Here is a 22,626-nt window from a genome sequence, read left to right as displayed (position 1 = left end):
AACTGGCATCTGCGTGGTCTGCAGACACATGGGCCGGGTGGGGAAACTTCCTGCGGTCGAGGTGAAATCTTGGGAAGCCAAGGGCGAAGGAGGTAATCCTGGAGATGCCTTAACAGATGGCAGTTCAAAGCCGTCCTGTTTCGGTGTCAGTGGTTTTTTGATGGGTACGTAACTCTGAACCTATTGCACCAAAGGGTGCTTGGCTTGGGTGGCTTCTGTGGCCTCTTCATGTCGGAGGCGTGAATAAATTCACTTGATTCTGTGTAACTGGTTTGGGTCGGACTTTTTTCATAGCCGAATGGGGTTTTTTGTTAAATTGGTTGGAAGGCTTAAAAAACTAATTAGAAAAATATACTTGCATAATTTTTTATGAGTAGTTCATAATGATCTAAATGATGCTGGTTTTAAATGTCTGTCAGGAGAGGATATTTTGAATTTTACAAAGCCAACAGACAAAAGCAATTTCAATGGCAGGCCGGGGCTGCTGACATTCAAGTGTTTTTAAGAAGCTGTATATTCTGTTTATTTCTAAAAATGTGCTATTGCAGTTGGTCTCCACTTGCCAGAAGTGGAGCACGTGCGTGATTATTGTTTATGGTTCTGCAAATATTGTATTTAACAGTAACAACAGAATTCATTTTGCAGCATAAAAATCTCACTTTATAACAAAACTTCTTTGCTAGTGGCAGTGAGTTATATTAGTTATTCAACAGTGATTTGTATATATAAAAATAGAAATCTCTTACTGCTTTCCAAACAAAAATATTTCAGTGGAGTATTCCACTACTTTTAACGTGTTGGCTTTAAGAGTGTGGTTCGCTGGTTGAATGAGTGGTTTGAGTGAATATTGGTTTATATCGTTAGGACTAAAGGAGGATCGGGTGAGCCTGGATCCAAGCCTCCTCTTTACAATCTTGCAGCAGTTTGGCTGGAAGCTGCGTTAGGGACAGGGAGATCCAGGAGAATTTCCCCCTGGCTTTTTTCACTTTAGGCTGAAAACAAAATAATTCCTCTTCTAATTCATTTAATGAACTAGTTCCGAATCGTTGCTGTTTCTAGCTAAACTGGAATTATTGTAAAAATACAATATTCAGTTCTTAAAGATGTGATTGTAGGAATTGTTGTTTTGAATGGGAATGGAATGACAGTGCGGGGAATTTACTGGGGGTGCGGAGGGTATATATTATACGTATACCCAGTGTGGGAGTTTAATTTTGCTCACTTTTAAGCTTTTAAGTCCTTATGTTTCTCTCGCTTGCTCCTGATTCAGCTTTGAAGGACAATCTCCTGTGCAAGCACAGGGGAAGGCAGATTTCTGAAGCGCAGATCCATACCTCATTCTCTTCAGTAATTGCACGCACAGAGCTCCTGCCTTTAGGCAAGTGTCTGAGCAGGTCTTTTTTGTTTATGGTGTATGAAGAAATTCTTGAGCGTATGAACAGGCCTTGTGTCTATGCAGCCTGTTACTGTGTTTACTTGTTGGAAAAATCCACTTTCTGCTGGGGTTTGTTGCATTGGTGTCCCAGCACTTCAATAATAAAAGCTCTCTGGAGCTGGAATAGGTGTTACCTGTCATAAAGTGGATTTCTTCCTGAGCCTGAAAGTTTACTTTCAGTGCTTTCAGAGGTGAAGAAAGCTTTAGCTTACCATGGGTGCTTAAAAAAAGAAGTAGCTCAGCTGAAATTAAAAAATACTGCAGAGACTGCGAGGTTATAGACTTGCACTCTTGTGGTTTTTAAATTATCTTGTAACTTTTTTGATCTTTCTAAAGGTTAAATTGTTGGTCGCTTTCTTCTATCAGAGAGGTCAGGCTTAATCCTCTGCTTGCCTGCTTAGTTAGGGATACCTTTGCATGGCTTTTGAAATCATCAGTAAAGGAAGCGCACGCATGAGCACGGCAGTAGAATATGTACGTGCAGAGAGAGCGGGGCTAAGGTAAGGCAAGCTGACCTGCGGCTGCCAACAGCGAAATGCGCACGAAGCCATGGGTGATGGGTCAGCCGGCACGGGGGAACTGCTGCTCATCCACAACCCGGCTGTGCCCGAGTCTTTGAGATTTTTTCTGGTCTTCGTTCTTAAGGACCTGTGTTAGACAGAAAAAATACAGCTAAATTTAGTGAAAATACAGCATCTCCTTTAGGAAAATGGTGGCCTTAAAGCAGCAAAGAGGAGCACCTCTCCTCTGACAAACGGACAAAATCATCTCAGCATTGCTGTTGAGGACAAGGCTGCAACTTTGTAGGATCTTTAATGCTGTGTGTAAGCCCGGCGATTTCAGTACATCTCCATGTTTAAACTCAAAAGCAAATGACCCCTTTCGAATCCACGCTTGGATGCAATATCTTTTTGAGTGAACCGTTTGTCTTCCTTCTTGTATGGACAAGAAATGTCCAGGCAAGCCTGAAGTGAACAAAGGAGAGACGATGAACAATCCTGAACTTTGAAAGCTAACAAGGCAAATATTTGACATTTCAGGATTTACCATTTCACTTTCCAACCAATGCACTTCTTTAGGTAATCTATTATGCCTTAAATTTGAACGTCGGATTTGCAGACTAAGCAACAGTGAAAACTGTTGTAGAGCCTGTAAGCAACTCTGTGTTTTGACTGCAAGAACACAGTCTTTACCCTGAAAACAGCGTTAGCCTTCTTTTACTCTTCACACAAAACAATTTATATCCTAAGCTGTCTTTTTAAAACAAAGGTGTTTCTCTTGTCAAAAATACAAGCTGTAGTATTCTGCCTCTTACCCAAAAAGTAACAGCAGTCTGAGGAGCAGCTTTCAGTGCTGTGGGGTGGGGGGAATTTCTTCTGATGCTACATTCTTCCCTTTTCTTTTTTAATAAATAAATAAAATGATTTTTTTTTCCTTATAGCATTATCCTTCTTTAACTTCCCCACGTCATAGCAAACGTTGTTTGCACAAGTGTGGCACTTGGCGTTAGCACATCCAGGCTGCCTTGGTGGCCAGAGCATTTGAAAGGGAGCGACTTTCAGTGCAGGGAAGTTCGTCAGATTTCTTATGCTGAACCTGGTTTGTTGCGGATTTGCAAATCGGCTGTTGCTGTTTGATTCTCAGCTGAAATTTGGCTCACACAATGCTTTAGCAGGGGACTGAAGAGTGAGTTACAGAAATGAAAATGTAATTAATTTTCAGGTGATTTCATTGCTTCCCTTAAATAATATTCTGCAACAAAGCATCAGTCCCCAGAATAAGGTTGCTCAACTTCATTCGTGGTATATTTTCATGATTGAGCTTATTTGAAGGTTCTTGAGCAAAAAATGTGCTGTTACCGCTGGTCCCTTAGACAGAAAGGTGTTACTGGTAACGAGAGTGCGCTTTGGTGACTTGAGGTGAATGTTTTATTTCTGGAGCAGCATCAGACTTTCTTTGCGGGGGTCAGTAAGGTGCCGAACCATCACGCCACGTGTGCAGTAGTTCTTGACTGTCAACAGGAATGTGAGGTGTCTGCTCTTCAAAATTTTCAGATAATTGCAGTCTGATACACTTCTTTCCTTGGAAAGAAAATAAATTAAAAGGATAAGTACTGGGCAACTTGAATAGACACAAGTTAAGCCTGGAGTTCATGTGTTTAAAAATGTTTATGTATAGAACATATCTTATGACCTGTAAGATATTTGCTAACTGTTAAATTCTTTGAGACAGATTTTTTTTTTAGCTGACGATTGACATTGTTCTAGTGGAGTAATACCAGCTCTCGCCCGCCAGGGAACTGCTCTTGAAGTATTGATAACTGCTGGTGAAGTTTTCTTTAGCTTGAGTGCGTGGGGTCTTAATTTCAACAGCTTGAGATGAATAATAACGGGTGAATCTGTTTGGACCGAAGCTTTTATAGCTCTTTTTATAGGTCTGTGAAGAGACTTTGAAGTCTCGCTGATGGGAGGTGCATGCGCTTGCTTTCTCACAGTAGGTATAGGTAGAAGCAGGTCATTTCTGCCTATGGAAAAATACATCTTTTCTGAGCATTGTGGTGCTCTTCATTTTTTCAAAGGACATTTTCAAGTTTTTTCCTTGGGAAACCGAATGCATATTTCATGCATACCACTAGATTTTGTTGTATCACCTAGGAAACAACGGTTTCTCTTTTTTTTTAGAATAAGGCTTTTCTTCCCACTTTCTCCCTTGTCATTTGTGGCACCAGGCTCCCTTGAGAGGACCGTCTCTTCCAAAGCCCGGTGCCCTGCGGTGTCTAGAGGCCCCTGGCAGAGACCTGAAAAGCTCATATGGAGGTTTTTCTGCTATAGGCTAGACTTTCATTTTTCCCCATAAGCTAGTCAAGAAGCTAAATTAAGACCGATTCACATTTGGATCAACAAAGATATAAATAAAAAATGCCCAGAAGGTGCAGAGAACACAATGCCAGGGAGGGCTGTTCTCCGGGAGGGTATAAGCTGTATCTGAGACCATAAGGCCTATCTCTACTCCTACAAAATCAAAAGAATAGTGGCATTTGCAACGGTGCTGGCATTTCTCTGAATCTCTTCTGTGCACGCTTCCCAATGTGGCAGTTCGCTTCTAAAAACACAGCATGTATTATTTACATAAATATGCCATAGATGCATGAGGCACCTGAACTGAAGCAAAGTGATTGCTTGGAAAGAGCTGAAAAGGACATGAGTTCCAGGGCAGCGAGAATTTGCTTCTCACGTAAGATAAACTGCTGAACTTCCCCTTCAGTACATCTCTTTAGCCGCTCAGCTGAATGTATTGTTCGGTGTGAACACTGAAAACAGTGGGTAACCACAAGAAAGAAGTGGAATTCAAAACATGCTTGTAGAACTACTACGATATTATATTGCCTTGCAAAAGCTGGGCATGCTTCCCATCCCTGCTTTCTGGGCAGCAGCTGCAGGACCTTCTGCGGTGGGGTGGCTCTGGTTGCACAGCTCGGTGAGGTCTGCTCCGTCCGTCACCGTGGGCTCCGTGCTGGAGGCAGGCACAGACAGCAGGGAGGACGTTGAGGTGGGAGCAACAAGCAGGATCGTGGCAGCGAACAGGTGGTGGTGTCAGACTCTTTAAAAAAAATTAAAATAAATCAAAAAGACATGTTTGGGAACCGTGGCCACACAGCATCAGACCTGAGGTCTGTGTGGGGCAGATCACAGCCTAACAGACTGGAGAAACCTTTGCTTAAACTCCCAAGACACGGAGCGTGGTGTGCTGTAAGCTGCACAGCCAAAATACGGTTTGAGGAGCCTGTGCTGCTCTGCTCAAACAACTCAAGGTGTAGCACCAGACACTCCTAACCTACTTTCTCTGGGCCATTCAGTGTTCTTAGCCTTTATTTTCTTTCTCCCATTCATCTGCTTCCTAAAATAATCCCAGTTATTCAGCAGCTCTTCCTGTGAGATTTTCCAGGCCCTCAGTCGTTTTCTTTACCTTCTCTGAACCATTATAGTCTCCACGTTCACCGTCCCAGTGCTTCACGCACTATTCCAAGTGCGACCGTGGCACCCAGGACATTATTCCCCATGCTAGTCTTTCCTGCATGCTAACGCCTTGCTTGTTTTCAGCTGCCTCGCATGTTTGTGCCAAGATCTATCCAGAGCTGTCTAAAATCATCTTCAGTTACTTTTTCTGAGTTGGTGCTGTTAATTTAAAGCTGTCATATAGCTCTCCAATTTGCATTTTTTGCCTTTATCTGCTCTGAACTTTGCCACTCTGCTGCCTGTTGACTGAGAATATTTAGGTTCTCCAGTTGTCTCCTGACTTCACCTAGGAAAATCCTATTTATGTTCATACGCCTCATCATGTCTCACCCTCGTCTACCCTTCTCAGTTGATTAATAAATATCTCTGTGACTGCGATAGACCGATGACTCCAGTTTTGCCTTAGTGAAAAATACTTTCTACTTTGTGTCCTACTTTCTCACTTGCTTTTGACAAAACTTTGCATCTTGCCTGGTGACTATTTAGTACCCAGCTCCTTGGGGCATCTGAAAGTCTAGGTGGCGTCAGATGTTCTCCTTTGGTGTAGTATTTCTTGGACAAATTAATTGTAATGTTAGTGAGACGCGTGTTTCCTCTGTGAAAACCCCATTTGCTGGAGCCTAACATTACCGGCAGCCTAGAAGAATATTTGTGATGAGTTGCGGTGGGATGGGGAGAGTTTAAATGATCTGTGTTTAGAAAGGAGATATGAATAAAGGCATGATCCCAGGATATAAAACACTTCTCTGGAGAGAATATAATTTTGTTTCCTGCCATAACATGATCCTCCCACTTCTCTTTTTGTAAACAATCACACTAATTCCATAAGGTGTGGAATAGTGACTTATTATCTTCAGTGTTCCTGGATCTTCCCCAGATCAGATGTTACTGCGAAGGTACAACATTTAGTATCTTGCATCCTTTGAATGAGTACATTTTTAATAAACAATTGCATATTCTTACAATAATTTTTGAGAGGTGCTTATGTGGCATTTGAGAGCAGTTTTGGTGATTTAATTTGTCAGGTACTGGAAGGATGCTGTTGCTGGAGATCTCTTTGGTGGCCAAAAATAGTCATGAATTCAGAATGCCAGAATACCTAGAATTAAGAGAAATTACATAATTATATGACCACTGTACATGGCTTGCTGCTGGGCCATGTCTGTTACTTTGCATCATTGGCTGGTGCTTAAATAATCTGTTCTCCCATTTCTCTTACTACACAGAAACTGGATGCATGAACTGCAACGAAACACTGGGATGTGGGGCTATGCACTTGGCTGTTTTCAACTGTACTTGCTGAGGGGTTCATATATTGCCGTCTTCCAAGAGTTAATTTTTACCTTATCAGAACTGTTACGTATAATTGGTATTTTAAAAAAAAACAAAAAAAGTTTTAGGGTTGATCCACACAAAAAACATTAAGTACACTACAAGACAGGGCTTATTTTCCCCATACACTGAGTGCCTGGTTATGCAAACGATATCCCAGGTGGATAGTATTTTGAGTTCAAATTCAAGTGAACCAATTCCTTGAGTACACCTAAGATTATTCCGTGAGGGTTGGGACATACATATACAGATAACCTCTGCTGCTGTTGACTGCCAGTGAGATTTCAGATGATAATATAGTGGTTTGCCTCAGCAGGCAACTAATGGTTCCTCACTGAATTATAGCACGTATCTGTAATTGGTCTTAAATTTACAACTGTAGAGCCCCGTGGCAACATTAAGATATTAAGATATTAATGTTTCCCAATGGCGACACTAAGCTGTGTTTGCTGAACTACTAGAAACTGTCAGAATTTTTCAGATACTGTGAAGTCTGTTTTCTTGGTAGCGTTATGGGCTGATGAAATCACAGAATGGTTTAGGTGGGAAAGGGACCTCTGGAGGTCTGTGGTCCAACCTCCTGCTCTGAGCAGGGCTAACTTCAGAGTTAGATGAGGTTGCTCACACTCCCAGTCCGCTGAGTTTTGAAAATCCCCGAGGATGAAGGTTACACGGCCTCTCTGAGCCCTGTCCCAGGGTTGCCACCCTCCGGGGGAGATTTTTTCCCCTTACGTCCAGTTGGACTTTCTGCTGCTGCATCTTCTGCCCATTGCCTCTTGTCCTTTCGCCGTACTTCTCCGAGAAGTCTAGCTCCATCTCCTCTGTACCCTACCTTTGTCAGAGGGTACAGTCATTTGAAGATTAAAACACCTTTGCCTCTTTTTGGAAGCCAGTATTAAAGTTGTTTGAAGTGCACTATGATTTTCTTAGTAGTATCTTATAGGAGCGGAGTGGGAGTCAGGAGACTGGAGTCCAGATTCAAAATAACCGGAGAATGGTACAAGCATTTAACAAAAACCAAACCAAACAAAATCTCACTCAGTGGTCAGTTAGCCTCAGAGGTGCGCAGATGCCTCTGGGTGCTGTCTTGTTTGGTCTAGAAGTCTGCTGGATGCTGTAGCTCTGCTCAACGTGTTCCCAGAATGGCCCTAGACAGCGTAGTTGGACAGCAAGCTCCTGCTTAAAGAATTTCTTTTGAGGAGCTTGAGCCCACCAGTGATCTTTAGACATCCTTGCCCTGAATACCATGTCCTTAACAGAACACAGTCAAGTTAAAATATGGGTTGAGCGATGTCCACCTCTATAGAAAAATCTGCTGTACTTGCAGTATGGGTCTGGCACAGCTGAACTGATCTCACAGCTTGCTGCTGCTGAACAGAGCCGTCCTGTTTTCTTCCCCTGTTTATCACTACCCAGAGCCTCACCCTCTTTCCCTTGCCCTGGCTCTGATGCTCGTTGTGCCCTTCCCGCGCTAAGTTCACAAAAAGGGCAGATTTTTGTCAGGTTAGTGAATTGATAGGGCTGATGAGCGCCAGAGCTGGCTCGGGGTATGGGGTTAGGACCTCCTGGAAGGGCCAACAGGACATTGTTCTCAATGGCAGTGAGCCTTTAGACCAGACTGGTCGTGCTCTTGCTCTGCCTTTCTTGTTTAGGAATGGAGAGGGTGGTGTTCAATACTCCTTGCAGCCTGAGGGCACTCCAGCTTGGATCTTCTGCTTGCCAAGAAATGACCTTGCCTTCCTCCCACCAGCTGGTTGCCTAGGTCCCGGCGTACAGGCTTGGCTCTCCCGGGCTCCGTCTGGCCCATTCAGTCTCTTCTTCCTTCTTGCAGAGTGGCACAACTTCAGCAAAACCGGTGGAGCGTGCCCATACTCAGCTAACACATCCGCTAATGGGCAGCGGAAGGGTGGTTGTCCAGGTTTTCCACTTCTTGGGCAAGTTGCTTAGCTACGTCCAAGATACAGACGTTTTAAAAGAGGGAAATGGGACCCGCTCAAATTTAGGATGGGCCAAAGCATCTGCTTTCAAATGCCTCAGGTCTGGACTGTCACAGACCCTGGTGGCACCCTGTTTGGCTCTGCGAGGCAGGTATTCTGAATCATGCTTTTGGGGTGACAAAGGCATATATATAATGTAGGAACAACAGCCATCCGCCTTGGGCTTGGTGTCTGCCAGTGGACAGGGATGCAGGTTGAATGTTGCTAGGGGAAAGCATCTGTCCTTTATTTGATTGAGGCCGTGGACTCTCCCAGGTTGCCCCAGCCCTGCTGGATAACTCTGGGAATGTTGCTTCTCCGAGACTCTGCGTTTCTCTATTTGTAAAATGGGATTACGGGGTCCATCTTCCCTTTTCACCGTTTCAAGATCCGTGGAGAAAACCTGTTTAAGAGCTGTGTGAGTTTTGCATATTTGCTGCTGCAAAGTTTTATTCTGCATGTTCTTGCAGTGATTAGTGGCACTGAAAATTTGCTTCTTTACAGGTCAATCGCTTTAATAAGGTGGAGGACAGAGCAATCTTCATTACTGATCGACACCTTTATAAGATGGACCCTATGAAGCAGTACAAAGTGATGAAGACCATCCCGCTCTATAATGTAAGTACAAGGACGGGGGAATCTCATCTCGGGTTCTCTTAGTCACAGGCAGTGCATCTACTGTCTAGCTCCATTTTCATATCCATAAAATGGAAAAAGACCTTGGTTTACAATTTTTAATATATTTAATGTCTTTAAAACAGTTATAGTACAGTTATCTACAACACTGATGCATCATGTTAGCTTTTAATTTCAGTGCATAAAATAAAACCTAAAACCCAAACTGCTTATCAAACTCTCTTCTGCTCGTTCTTCTATTTTGTTTTTCATTTGCTGTGCGCCACAAGATCTTGGCCCCGTAAGGGGGTTAGCATTTCACAGCAGCTTATGACACAGTTTCTGTGTCTCTGGGGGTTTGTTTGATCCTTTGTGTCGTGTTTGAATTTTTTTTTTTTATATTTGTTCATGTTTAATGTAAATCTTATCAAAGCTAAATTAGTGAGGAATTATAGTGAGGTATCTGGCTTTTTGGGTAGCAGAGTTTAGCTGCCAGTGCCAAAGCAGCAGATTATCACTGGTAGGAATGGGGATGGGGGAAAACCTCTTAGCTCTTCTGCATCCTGGAGTGTGGATTCAACTGCTTGTTTGTTTCCCTCAGCCAGAGGTAACACTGCTATGGTTATCTTAAACGTACAGAACCTGGCTGGGTTGCTTGGAAATGTCGTACACAAATTTGTTGGGACGTTTGCATTTGGAGAAATAATAAATCTGGCAGCCCCATATTGCTAAAAGAGCAGAGATGGGATTAGGGTAACGGTAAAATCTAATCTGCAAATGTGGAGTGAATGATTAGCTCAGGCTGCATCCATACTGTTGGTTTGATAGCTCCTCGTCTAACGTCCTTGCTGGTCATCCGCCTAAGCTGTGCACCGACCACCCACCGCAGCGTGTGTGTGGAGCAACGTGCTCGTCTGCCTTGTTTGCTTGTCCTAATAAGAGTATTTGCTGTAGCAAAGCGATGTCTCCATGGCAGTGTCTCTTGTTTTGAAAAGCCGTTACTGCCAGGGAGTTAGCAGCTGCAGGTCATCCTCCTCAGTTGATGTTCTGTTCTACTGACATTATCTCTTAATTGTGCAAAATAAAATTGTCAGCAGATTACGCTGCTAAATGGCTGACTCCTGCTTGTGCAAACCAACTTGTTCAAATACACAGAGACTAAGCAGAGCGTTTCTCCTAGACGGGTGGTTTTTTGTGAAGTCTCAAGGTGAACTCAGGCAGACAAGGTGGAATTTTGTCTATCACAATTTCTCACTATTAGTTTTCTGCACTCTTACCTTATACAAAATGGCTAGGCCACTGCAATTCACTTACTACGTTAGCAATTGCAGGTAAATCTGTATTTATCACAGCTTTAGAAAAAGGTCTGCTTTACCTGGGTGTCTGGTGGGTTTAAAGGTGGAGCTTGTTCATTCATGTAACAGCATGAGACCAGGTCAGTGTGTTGGTAGTCTGAACATTTTCCTCTGAAATCCTTAATGCCTTAAAAATTAAAGGAGGCAAGCAAGTCGGATACAATTTGTAGGTTGCCTGTAGAATATCTGTTACCTAGAAATGTTAGCAATTATTGTTTTTTCACGAAACACGGCTGTCTAAAATAGAGTATCCGTTCATACGGAGTGCTGTAGCACAGGCTGTATGTTGGCTGTCTGCTTTGCATTTCCTCTGGCAGCAAAACAGTTAATGGTCTGTGCATATAGGCCCCTTGCTCTTAGAATACTTGAATTTCTGTAGATATAAATCAGTTTTCTTTGTAGATCTGCAATTACTCCCTTTAGCAACCTACCACAAGGCTTCTTGACTGAACGGTTTCCTTGACCTGAGCAACTGTGAAGTGGTCCTGGAATACTTTGCACAGGAGGGACGGGTCCAAAAGACCCTTCACTGACTCCTACAGGTGTCAGAATAATATTCCAGAGTGGAAATTTGATGAAAGCCATCTTTGGTAAATGCTGTGGTGATAAATTTCTGCTCTGTTGGCCACGGCCTCTCCTTTTACCTGTTTCTCCTGCACTGTGGTCCTGGGAGACAGTAGAAAATCTGCACGTACACACGGGGATTGCATCGTGGTGCTAGGGCATGCTCACTGATCCTGTTGATTTACTGCTGACCCTCTCTGTGCCGCAGGAGGAGGGGAAAGGAGGAGAGAGTTTGGAAATGTATTTGGTTCATGTACAGTACACGAAATATTTGTACTTTTGCCAGGATTTCTTAAATTGAACTCCAGCAAATGGCTAATGCTGTAATGCAGTTGTTTTTTCCTTTCTGTAGTTATGTTTTATGTTTTGTTACTTAATGATCTGAATATGCGTTGTCTCTTGAGCTGACTTGCATGTCCCGTTTTTCTGCATGCCCGATCCCTTCTTGTGTGGAAATCCTCTTACAGTGTACAGGGAGGTGGTACAGATATCCCTTCCCTTTCGGGGAAAGAACAATTGTTTGAACTGATAAGAATGTTTTTGAGAAGCAAATGGATAATAATCACACCAGTCCTGATGTATATCGGTGTATCGAATATGTCCAACTAGAAAGGTGCGTGTTCACTGCTGAAGGCGGATTGCCCTTCAGGTACGTAAAGGTGAACCCAGCTGAAATTGGTCTGCCTGTTAGCTGTGCTGCTCGCCATCGGCATTTCAAAAGCACCCTATCAACATGGCAACATCCGTAGGGATGGTGTTTCCATGGTAATCTCATTGGAGACAGTCAGCTGATGTCTGTTACGACCATAAACTTGTTTCCAGCTGAAGAAATCGCGCTACCGTTCCCCGTCTCCTTTAACTGTGTTTGCATGTAAATGGTTTAAGCATAGCCCGTAAGGCGTGCCTGCTCGGGTCCCAGGCTCTGCATTCTGTGTTTTTGTGTCCTGTGCGAGGAATCTGTAATTTTGTGCAAATGATGACAAAGCAGTAACTTTCCTTTCAACCCTGACTGTTTTGCAGATTGAGATGATACTTTGGGGGATTTTCTGTGTGCAAGCGTTCTGGCAGTTGCCTCAGAAGTACCAATATACAATTATCTTTTTGTTCTTACCTGGAGAGAAAATAAACAGATACTGGCAGAAAGGAATTCAAAGGCGACTGAGCAGCAGAAAGGATCTTGCAACTACCTTTCCCAGTACAGTGGTGAATACAGTAAAGGATGTTCTGTGGATGCTGAGAATCTTTTCCTGATCTTCAAGCAGAGCTAATACTAGTGTTTGTAAATACTGAGATAAGCACCTTCTCTAAAATTATTTTTTTGTGTGTTATATTTATTCATTCAGGTAGTTTTATGGGGAGGAGTGCAATAGGAAAATTTTGAAGGGCTCTTGGACTTCTAACATGGTTCTGTTGAATAATTAATGTTTAAATAGGCTTTTCAAATCCAGATATTTCGACTTGTTCATCTTTCACACTTGGTGCACATTTAAAACCTTGATGGCAGTAGTCCCTGTGGTGCTATTGTGCTCACAGGATGTTATTTAAGCATGCAAATTAATTTTAAGGGACGCTGTAAACCCAGGCAGCTGTTAATGTCTGTGCATGAAGTGTAGCTGGTTTTTAAAGTATTTCATAACCTCAAAATAGCGTGAACGGCAGAGAATAAACTCCACCTGCGTTGGGTATATGCAACTGGTAGCAGGAGGTCTCTGCTCAGTGTTTAAAATATCGGCAGTTGCGGTAGTGCAGACAGACTGTTGTGCTGTGATAATAAGCCAACAAAATAGGAGTGATTCTAAACTTGTGTAGTGTTTTATCCAGAAAATAGGGCATACACCGCACTGCTGTGTGTTGGTTGTGGCGTGCTTTTCTGGGACGATGCTGCTGTCTGGTATGTGTTAGACATCCAGAGCTGGAACAGGTTTCTTGGAAATAATACGTTGTGACTGCTAAAGCAAACATACGGATCCAGACTGTTTCTGAATATGATTCATGCTTCTGAAAGGAGTGAGTAGTCTCCAGCTCGATTTGTGCTAATATCCTTTCCAACGCAGGCAGTGGGGCTACACAGAAGGCTTTTTTCTTTAAGAAGGGAATAATGAGACTTTCATTTCCACAAAATGGTATATCGGTGCCTCTCACTTTTAGGAGAATGTGGCTTCTCTCTGCAAATCTCTGGATGACTCAAAGGAGTCATGTAGTCCTGTAGTGGACAGGGAAGGTCTGCTGTATTCTCTCTCTGTACCCATCATTCTTTTGCCTTTCTCTCTCTCTCTCTCTCTCTCTCTTTTTTAAAATTTTTTTTTCAGCACTGGTTTGTTAAATGTACTTGCCTCTTGATGTTTCTTTTGCCATCCTTACATTTTGTTTCCACAGCACAGATTCATTTTTTGCTTTTTCTGATATTCATCTGAATAGCCTGTGTACCCAGATTGCCACTCCTAAAAATTTCCTGCTTTTGCTTTGTGAGATGATGAGGACAAAGCTTTTAATGTGCCGAGTAGCAGTTACTTAACAGACCAAAAAAACCCCCCAAAACCCAAACCAAAACCCCACACCTTTTTATTTTGTCAGAACAGCAAGACCTTAATCCATGTCTAAATACTGGAATCATCACGGCTTTGTGGGGGTTTGCAACTTATATTATTCATCAAGATGTTTAAGCTTTCAGTAAAAAACTTCATTCTTATGTTATCTGCGTATCATTGCGTTCCCGGCGCTGCGTATGTGAATTTGAAGATGGTTGTTGGCCAGACTCATGATTACTGTTGGTTTCCTTTGAAGAGAAAAAAAAGCAGGCTCGTGGCTCTGCCACTGAGCGATGTGGTGTCATCCAGTGTGAGATTTTTGGGAAAGCAAGCTTCGGCTGTTAGAAATCCGCCTGGTGCGCTCTCGGTGGGTGGCCCGTGGTACTGGATAGGCAGAAGGGTACTACAGTAACATGGGAGAGCGGTGCTTCTAGCAAGAGTTGCTCAGAGTGAACCCAAGTCCAGACGGTAAAATTTCCTCGCACCTTTGAGACTGTTGACTTCCACAGAAACCCCGTTGTTTCACCTTGACTTTTTCAGCAGCTGTGAGGACCTGCGCACTGCCATTGCCCTGAGCTCTCTGGTAGAGGTAGATGTTGAGAGCGAGCGTGGCGTCCTGGAGAGGAAAGAACTAGCCTGGCGGGTAGCAAAGATATATCAACGTACATAACGTTGTTCTTGCTTTCTCTTCACAGTTGATAGGACTGAGTGTCTCCAATGGCAAGGACCAGCTCGTGGTCTTCCACACAAAAGACAACAAGGATCTCATTGTCTGTCTCTTCAGTAAAGAGCCCTCTAACGACAGCAGGATTGGAGAGCTGGTGGGAGTCCTGGCAAGTCACTTCAAGAGGTCAGTGTTGGGGATGGACTTTGTTGAAAATTCAGTCTAGTGTGCCAAATCAGAAACTTCCCCTGAAGTCATTTTGATGCCAGTCTTGAGCTTTGTCTGTGTTACTTCACCATTATTACTAGGATACCAGAGCAACATTTTTTTTCCTTGCATTTTTGGGACATGCTTTTTAGCTACAACACTTTGCTTGCCCCTTCTGCCTTCCCTGGATGTGTTTGTTAGAGTATGGGTGTTTGGGGACAAATATCACTGAAGATGCATTTTGAGTGTGTCACAATGTCTCCTGAATGCTTCTTACAGTCAAACTCGTAACACGTAAAATGAAGGTACAGCTATTCCTTTCCCAACTTGCTCCCCTTGCCCCCAATATCAGTAGATGATTTATTGCTTGAGCTGTAAAATGTCATCTCTGTATCCTGAAAATTCTCTCTCTTGTAAATCAATGTGAAAAAGCTGTTTTATTGGTGGACTGAACACTTAAGTGGTTATCTTGCATTGAGCTTCTTGTAGCTACAGCTGAACTAGCAATAATCACCGTTATACCATCGAGCAGGTTTGGGACTGTCCAGACGAGCATCACAGCAGTGACTGCATTGCAGGCAATCACATAAAAGTAACTCTGTAGAGAAATGGTATGTGGAGTGAACAGACCTTCAGAGTTGTTCCCTTACTCCTCCAGAACAGATGCTCATGAAGATTGATGTTGTTCAGCATCACATTCAGCGTTGGCTTTTGCCATTCACAATATTACGCTCTATTTATGACCCATAAAGAGGAGTCTTTATAGGTAAATATTCTTACAGAGCTACAAGTGGCAGGACAATGAGAGTGAATTTAGGTTACATTCGGTCCCTGGGTAATTTTTTTCATGAATTCAAGAAGAGCATGCTGGTTTAGCTGCTACTCACCACTGCTGGAGGTAGGTGCTAAGTTCATTTGAAATGAATTCTCAGCATCGGCATAACTTGTTTTGGGAAATTCAGTGCTGAAAAGCAACAGAAGACATTCTCTGTTTTTGCTTTTGCCTAAATACAGTTTAATTTCAAAGGTAGCTACCCTTGAAGGCTCAGGAGATACGGGTATTGTAAAGCAACACACTTCATTTCGGGAATCCTGTGAAGCAGCTGGAGTTCTTTCATGTCTGGCGTGTTCCGAACACAGGTGACATCTTCTTCAGATACCTGATGCTCCTCAGTGCCTTAACAAGTCTCTAATGTTGGGAAGAGCTGTGAAACCGTTGATTACACTCCAGATCCTGTCTGTTCAGGGTTCAGGCTGCCCTGGTTTGCTGTTCCTTTTGCTCGACGTTACTACGAAGTACCCAGCCTTTTCATCACGTATCCAGTATAGCTCAGTATGAGGCACGTGTTCTTCATTTTAAGAAAGTATGTTGTGTGGCCGTCAGCCTCAATTATTGCACCTTTCGTATAAGGGTGTAAACTATTGATTTTCAATTTCTTATACTGATTTAACAATGACATTTTTATCTTTAAAAAGAATAAGGTTTTATCTAATCACTGTCTGTAGTAGAATGGCAGTTCAATACTTTTATATGCTGTTTAATCTTCACTTAATACAATATTAGAATTTTTTTACTGCTTCGAATGACAACTCTCAGCACAGCTGGTTAAATGGGAGAGTTGGTCTAAAAGCCCCTTTTTCTCCAACATCTAATAAAAGTTACTGGTTTAACAGTAATGTACAGGAACAGCTCACATTTAATTTTCCAAATATGCAAATATCATGGTTTCCCTCTTGAAAGCAGTATCTGTAAATCAAAATAAAAGGAAATATTCTTGTTTTCAGCCACTTCCCATCTTCTAAGAGTAAAAAAAATCCTGTCAGTGAGTGGGATTAGCTGACCCCTCGCTTGAGAGGCACTTTGGGAATTCCTCATTAAACGGGATTAGCTGAAAGTCAAGTGTCAGGTTTCTCTGTCGTGCCTGTCAGGAGGCGGTTGCTGTGAAAAGAAAGTGGATCCAGCAGTAAAATCTTGAGCCTGAAAGTTCAATCGCCGCGTGACCCTCTAATGGGACTTCAGAGCTCTGCTCCACCTGGGATGCGGGGAGCAGCTTCCTTGGGGGGTCTGAATAAGGTCCTCTCTGAACACACAAAGTAATTTCCAGCCATCTCGATACCAGTTCTGAAACCCCTGTTATGAGGTTTTAGCAAGGGTAAGGTTGCACAGCTGCCCTTGGTTATGTGTAGCGCAGTAGGTAATGGTACTTTAACCACTTGTGTAACAAAATCGTGGGAAAATTCTGTGTCATTCTGTATTAGTGTGTAGGAAAGATGAGGGGGAGGCTGGTGGTGACATCTATGCTGAGGATGCCTAAACTTCCGAATTCAGATGCTTTGTTTCAGGTTTTATTATTTTTCCAAGCTCTTTAAACTGGGAACTTCAATGCTGACACATCACGTGTTGGGAATTTTTGGAAATTCTCAGCAAAAAATAGTTGAGGCATAAAGTTTAGAGCTAATGTCTTTAGATGCTGTATTCTGGCAGCTGCTCTCGGAGAAGTTACGCCGTCCCTGTTCTTAGGCATAAAGGCTTCAAATTTGGGAAGCTATTGCCTGAGTTCACATCTTTTCCCTTTGCCCATGAAAATCTACCTGAAACTGCATCTTTTTAAAATTATTCCTAGTATGATTTTTCTTACTTTCAGGTTGTGGTCACAAATTAGTATTTATGTAGCATAAAACTAACATGATGCTTCTATGAGCTATAAAATTTTGGAGTAGCAACTCTGCTGGTTAAGAGAGTGAATTGAATATAGTCGAGTTAACGGGTGTTTGAGTCATACTTCTAATATGTCAGCTAGATTATATTTTTTTAACAATGCAATTATTTAGGTAACTGAATTCCCAACAGAAATGATGGGAAAGCCGGCTGAGATGCTGATGTAATGGCCACGGTAAGTTCATGCCTGCCTGCAGAACGCTATGTCCATGAACTTGAGTTCGCCTGGGTGTTTTCCTTGCTGTCCTCCAGCTGTGGCTGTCTCAGAGCCCTTGTGCCTGCCAGGTGAGAAGAGCTGTGGTTAAGCGGAGTGCATGAAATCGCTGGAGAAATCCTCTAGCAGCTCCGTGTGTTGGGTAGTCCCTTGTAGGAGCAAGCGTATGAATTTTGGATCATGGGGCGCTCTTACGCTGCTTGGCAGGAAGAAAAGGTGCTCTGAAGTGACGAGGGTAGCACGTGGCTCTCGTCGTTGGTTTGCCAAAGCTCCTGCTTACAGCGCAGGGGACACAGCTCTCGGAAGCTGCGGATGTGGCCACAGCGTCCCGTCAAGTGTTGGAGCCCATGCTCAGGAGAAAGGGACCTGAGGAGCTCTTGGAGGAGTGAGGGTGGACGTAAAAGGGGAGGATTATCAGTCAGGAAAGGACTTATCCTTTTATCCTTTCCATCTTTTACACCCACATTGCTTCATGGTCCTTAAGCCTCTAGACGGTGTCTCAACTGATCAGTCGAGTGTATTGAGGACTCTTTCTGGATGTACTTCAGAGCTGTACTTCACCAGAGAAGACCTGATCCTGGCCAGTTTCCAAAGCACTAATTGCTTTTACTCTGATCCTCTTGTGGCTCTCACGCTGCGTGTGTCACCCCCTGTGTCTGGTCCTCCCTGCACTGTGGAAGTGTCGTGATCTAAACACCGTGGATGGTAAAGGCAGCTCAGATGTCATCGCCAAAGATGACCGAGACCCATCCTTTGTTTCCAAGCACTGTGTTCCGTTCTGCAGCACACCCTAACTGAAAGAATTTATTTTTCTTGTCTGTGTTACGCGGTATTTTCTGTCTAACTGACCCACGCCGTTCAGATCAACGTGTATCAGTGGCCTGCTCTCTTCGGTGCTTTCTGTTCCCCTAATCGCCGTATTGTCTGCAACCGCAGTCGCTGGTTTTCTTCCAGGATTGCTGAAGGGAAGGGGGAGTTAAAAGAACAGTAAAAAGCAATCTCTGCAGAACTCCAGCAGAAAATCACTTGCCTAAGGATAATTTTGTATTTTCCATTGCGCTTTGAGACCTGTCAGCCAATTTTAATCATTAGTGCGCACTGGATTAATTTTCTTTAGTTCTGGGTTCTTAAACTGGCGTGCCTTAGAGCCAGTTGCATTGGCACTGCTACGCTATTGTCCAAGCAGTAATTCATAAAAATGGATCTCAAATTAATATGATGGGCTGTAGGCTCCATTAAAGCCTGTTACCCTGTTCTTATTCCACGCAGGGCGCTCTCTGGCTTGGCACGAAGGTGTCTTTAGGAAGATTACGTTCCTCAGCTTTCCCTTTTACATGCCTTAAGTATTGTAATTTTGCTCCATCTGTGCATTTCATTACATTAGCTGAGATGGCAGCAATTTATTTGATTGTGGAAGCGGAGAGGTTTGGTTATCGGACGTAGTGTCACGTGCACATGTATCATCTGTATGTAAGGAGGGTGAGTGTGTATGTATCATTTATACATACATAGGTATAAAATTGGGGAAAATGTATGTATATACACATATTTATATACGCATATATGTAAAAATTGGAAATCTATGTATATATTTATATAGGTATATATGTAAAAATGTGGAAATTATATGTATATACGTATATATACATATATGTAAAAAAATTGGGGCAGAAATGTACCATCAGCCTTCAAAACAATCAGAAATAGAAACACGTTTGGTGTAAGGTGCACAGTTTGCCCAGGCTTCCTTATTAAGCAAGATTTGCATGGAGAAGTGCATCTTTACAAAACGCACCTTTCTTCGCCTGCCGTCAGCAGTGCGGTGACACGTAGGGGATATATCTGGGATTAAAGCTTTATTGTGCCAAATACCATAAACAAACAGATCCTGGTCCAAAGAGCTCACAGCCTAAGCAGACCCAGGGAGCCTGGAAGGGGGAGCAGCGGCGTTGCAGTGCGCTGGGGGCGCGGAGGCAGCTCGCCCCTTGGTATGGACGGAGGAGAGACCAAAGCTGAGCTTGGGGCTGTGGCATGCCCAGCCTAGGGGAGACCGCTCGTCTTAGCCCTGCGTTAGGGCATTCAGAAAAGCCTTGCTTTGGGGGGGGGGGGGGGGGGGAAGTGCACTTCTGACTGCTTTCCTGGTATTCAAAGCTTTAGCCATAAATACTAGTTGCACTAGAATTGCTTAAAACTTTGGATGAGAGCAGTATGCCCCTAATCCCCCTGAACGACATAAATCGAGTGTCAGAATAAAACCTAACGGGAATTGCAGGCAATTTGGGGAGATTAAATACATTTGGTACAAATAGAAAAACTCACAAATGTGTTTTCTGGTTTTTTGCTCTTTGCAACAGTTCATGTTGTGGCAAACAAAGTTTCCTGCAAATACGTTTAAAAGTGAAAGATTTTAAAATTCGCCATTATCTAAATAGTGGTGTTTAAGGTTAAGCTCCGAGAGTGCTGCCTGCTGGGTGATTTTTGTTACTAGTGTGAATGCCGAGATGTTTGTCAGATAGATGGAAAGAAACACTCTGTAACTACACATTTCCAATCTGTTGTGCAAGGGTGAGGACAGGCTTTTTACACATTTTTGACGCTGTCCGTAAAAAAAGACAGAGGAGATTCAACATGATTTTATTTTTCTTGTTTAGGAGAAAATCCTCAGCTCAGTTATGAGCACGGTCTGGAACACAGGCCATTAAGTAGGAGAGCCCAGTTTGGTTAAAATCGATTTAATATTTTTTATTTGAGTTTTTTCCAGTGATAGGAAGAAACGGACCTTCCAGCTCAGGCCCAGGTATCATGCAAGAGGTTAAAAACAGTTCAATTTGTCATAAGGATGCTCTTTCATAACAAAACGGCACTGATTTTAATCAGTTTAAAATTGTTCCTTTCTTTTAAAGCTGTTTACCTTTCTCTTGTAGAAACCTTGATTAACTGCTGAGACTAATAGATTTACACGCGAGTTAAAACAGAAGCATCTTCTCTGTAGTCAGCGGCAATCTGGAGGAGACGGTGGGGACTCATACTCTTGGGTTTTTGGGACAAAGAGAGAAAGAGGAGCCCAAACTGGCATTTGAAAACACGAGTGTGGTGGTGTGCTGCTCGCAAAGCGACCTTACTCCAAGGAAATAACCATCTCATGAGGCAGAAGGGCTCCGCACAAAGGCAGGGTGTTACAACCGCTGGTATCAAATTAATCTGTCACTTAAGCTTTGTGAACGCTATGAAAATTATCCGTTAACTGACAACGGGTGTCAGCCGCGCCGGCAGCCGGGCCGGTGATGAGTACTCTTTAATTGGAAGTTTCCATCGATGCCGTGATTTCTCGTAGGCTAGAGGAGATCAAAAGGAGTTGAGCGCCACTTCGGAAAAGCGGGCTGGAAACAAACCGCTTCTAAATTGCTATTTAATACGACTTGTCCTTTGTCACCACTGCCAACTAACCCGTGTTTAGTTCTGATTCAGCCGTGCCAGTGGCTGACACCATTGTTAGCGGCGGCTGGAGCCTGACAAAGGACCAGACTTTATTCATATCAGACTCTTCCCTAACGTTTCTTTCAGTGCTTGAGCTTTGTTTTTATACAGGGTTTCTATTCATAATGAATTTTTAGTAAAATTCTCCTGTGTTGGCAGGGGGGAGCCCTAACCCACAGGTAGCTGTCAGCTTTTAAGCACCAGGTACTCGACCCTCCGGAAGGGCAGTGGCAAAAGGAAAAATAGTTTCCTTATACAAAATAAATTTAAAAAAATACATAAACTGGAAAAATTGGCTTAATTCTCTTAGCTTGTCTTAGTGACTTAAAAAAATTTTCTAGGATTTAGCTAAGATTTACCTTTGGCTTATTTATGATGTTTATAATCATTTCTGGTAATTCCTGTGTAGGTTTGTCAACCTCACAGTCGTAGCTTGGATTAAGAAATGACAGTTTTCCTTTGGCAAATACGTTGCATGGATTAAAGATTTGTTGCTTTCGGTGACTCCAGGGCATGAACAGGAGGAGTGCCAGCACCCCGATGAAGCACACCCTCTTTTCTCTTTTATATTTTGGAAAACGTTTCTTCAGCAGTTGATGCGACTGAGGTTTTCCAAACACTTGTCCTGCTAGAAGGGAACTCATTAAGGAACTCGGAAGAGGATCGTGTCCTTTCTTAAAACTCATCTTCCCGACGCTGCTGCTGCGGCAGAGTTCGTTCACTGTCTGTGGGTCCTGAACTCCCTGGCCAGGGAAGCCTTCCCCATCTCACCTTCCAGTGGAAAAGTAGCTTTTTGTTACACTTCTCAATATGTTCCTGGCATGGGAAAAAAAACTTTGTCTCCCGCAGTCCTGAATTTGTAATATTGAGAATAAAATGAGCTCTAGAGAGGGGCCTGGGCTTTCAAGAGGAGGAGTTTAATTTTTGCAGCAAAATTGTGAATCCTTCATTCGAGTACTTGCCCTCTACATCTAAAAGTCAATTCTTCTGTCTGATAATGCGAATAGTAGCAATTTATTGTCTTTTATGGCCTTCCTTTGAGTACGAAGAGGTTTATTGGTCAGTTTTTCCTTCCCTAGCCTGCCCGTGTCCTACTACCATTGTCAGCACGAATTCTGTCTAAAACCCACTGGAAAGAGGACTCTGCTGTGGCTGAAACACCTTCAAGTTACTTTATACCAGCATCTCCGTGTAACTTTGATGCTTTCCGTTCTGTAAGCAGCACCTAGATCCTAAAGCTCCATGCAAATCTTCAGGGTCCTCCTGGGATGGAGAGCTTGGTAGAAGTGAGAAGTTACTGGAGCTTGATGTGCTTTGAAGGAGATTGACTTTTCTGATGGCGAACTTGCTTGGGGTTTTCTGGAATTGTTTTGCATTTGAGAAGTCTTATTCAGGGCACTTAAAAAATCGTTGATTACTTTGGAAATTTAGAATCAGGATTCCACAGTAACTGTTATTCCTGTGAAAATAGCTCTCCAGTGACGCCGGGGTCCTCTCCAGCCCATCACACCAGCGTGATGTGTT

At 43.1% G+C, this 22,626-nt stretch overlaps 1 protein-coding gene across 1 annotated transcript in view; it reads left to right on the top strand.

Annotated features, from left to right (window-relative positions):
- The window catches only part of MYO1D (myosin ID), a 165,691-nt gene that overhangs the window by 90,307 nt on the left and 52,758 nt on the right, over positions 1–22,626 (top strand). The window contains exons 20-21 of the mRNA XM_076356932.1: positions 9,264–9,377; positions 14,517–14,671. Of these exons, the coding sequence (XP_076213047.1) occupies positions 9,264–9,377; positions 14,517–14,671 (269 nt within the window). The remainder of the gene's footprint in view (positions 1–9,263; positions 9,378–14,516; positions 14,672–22,626) is intronic.

The sequence above is a fragment of the Aptenodytes patagonicus genome, chromosome 20, assembly GCF_965638725.1.
Source record: "Aptenodytes patagonicus chromosome 20, bAptPat1.pri.cur, whole genome shotgun sequence".
In the NCBI taxonomy this organism is placed as follows: Eukaryota; Metazoa; Chordata; class Aves; order Sphenisciformes; family Spheniscidae; genus Aptenodytes; species Aptenodytes patagonicus.
This window is presented reverse-complemented; position numbering and strand designations above follow the sequence as displayed.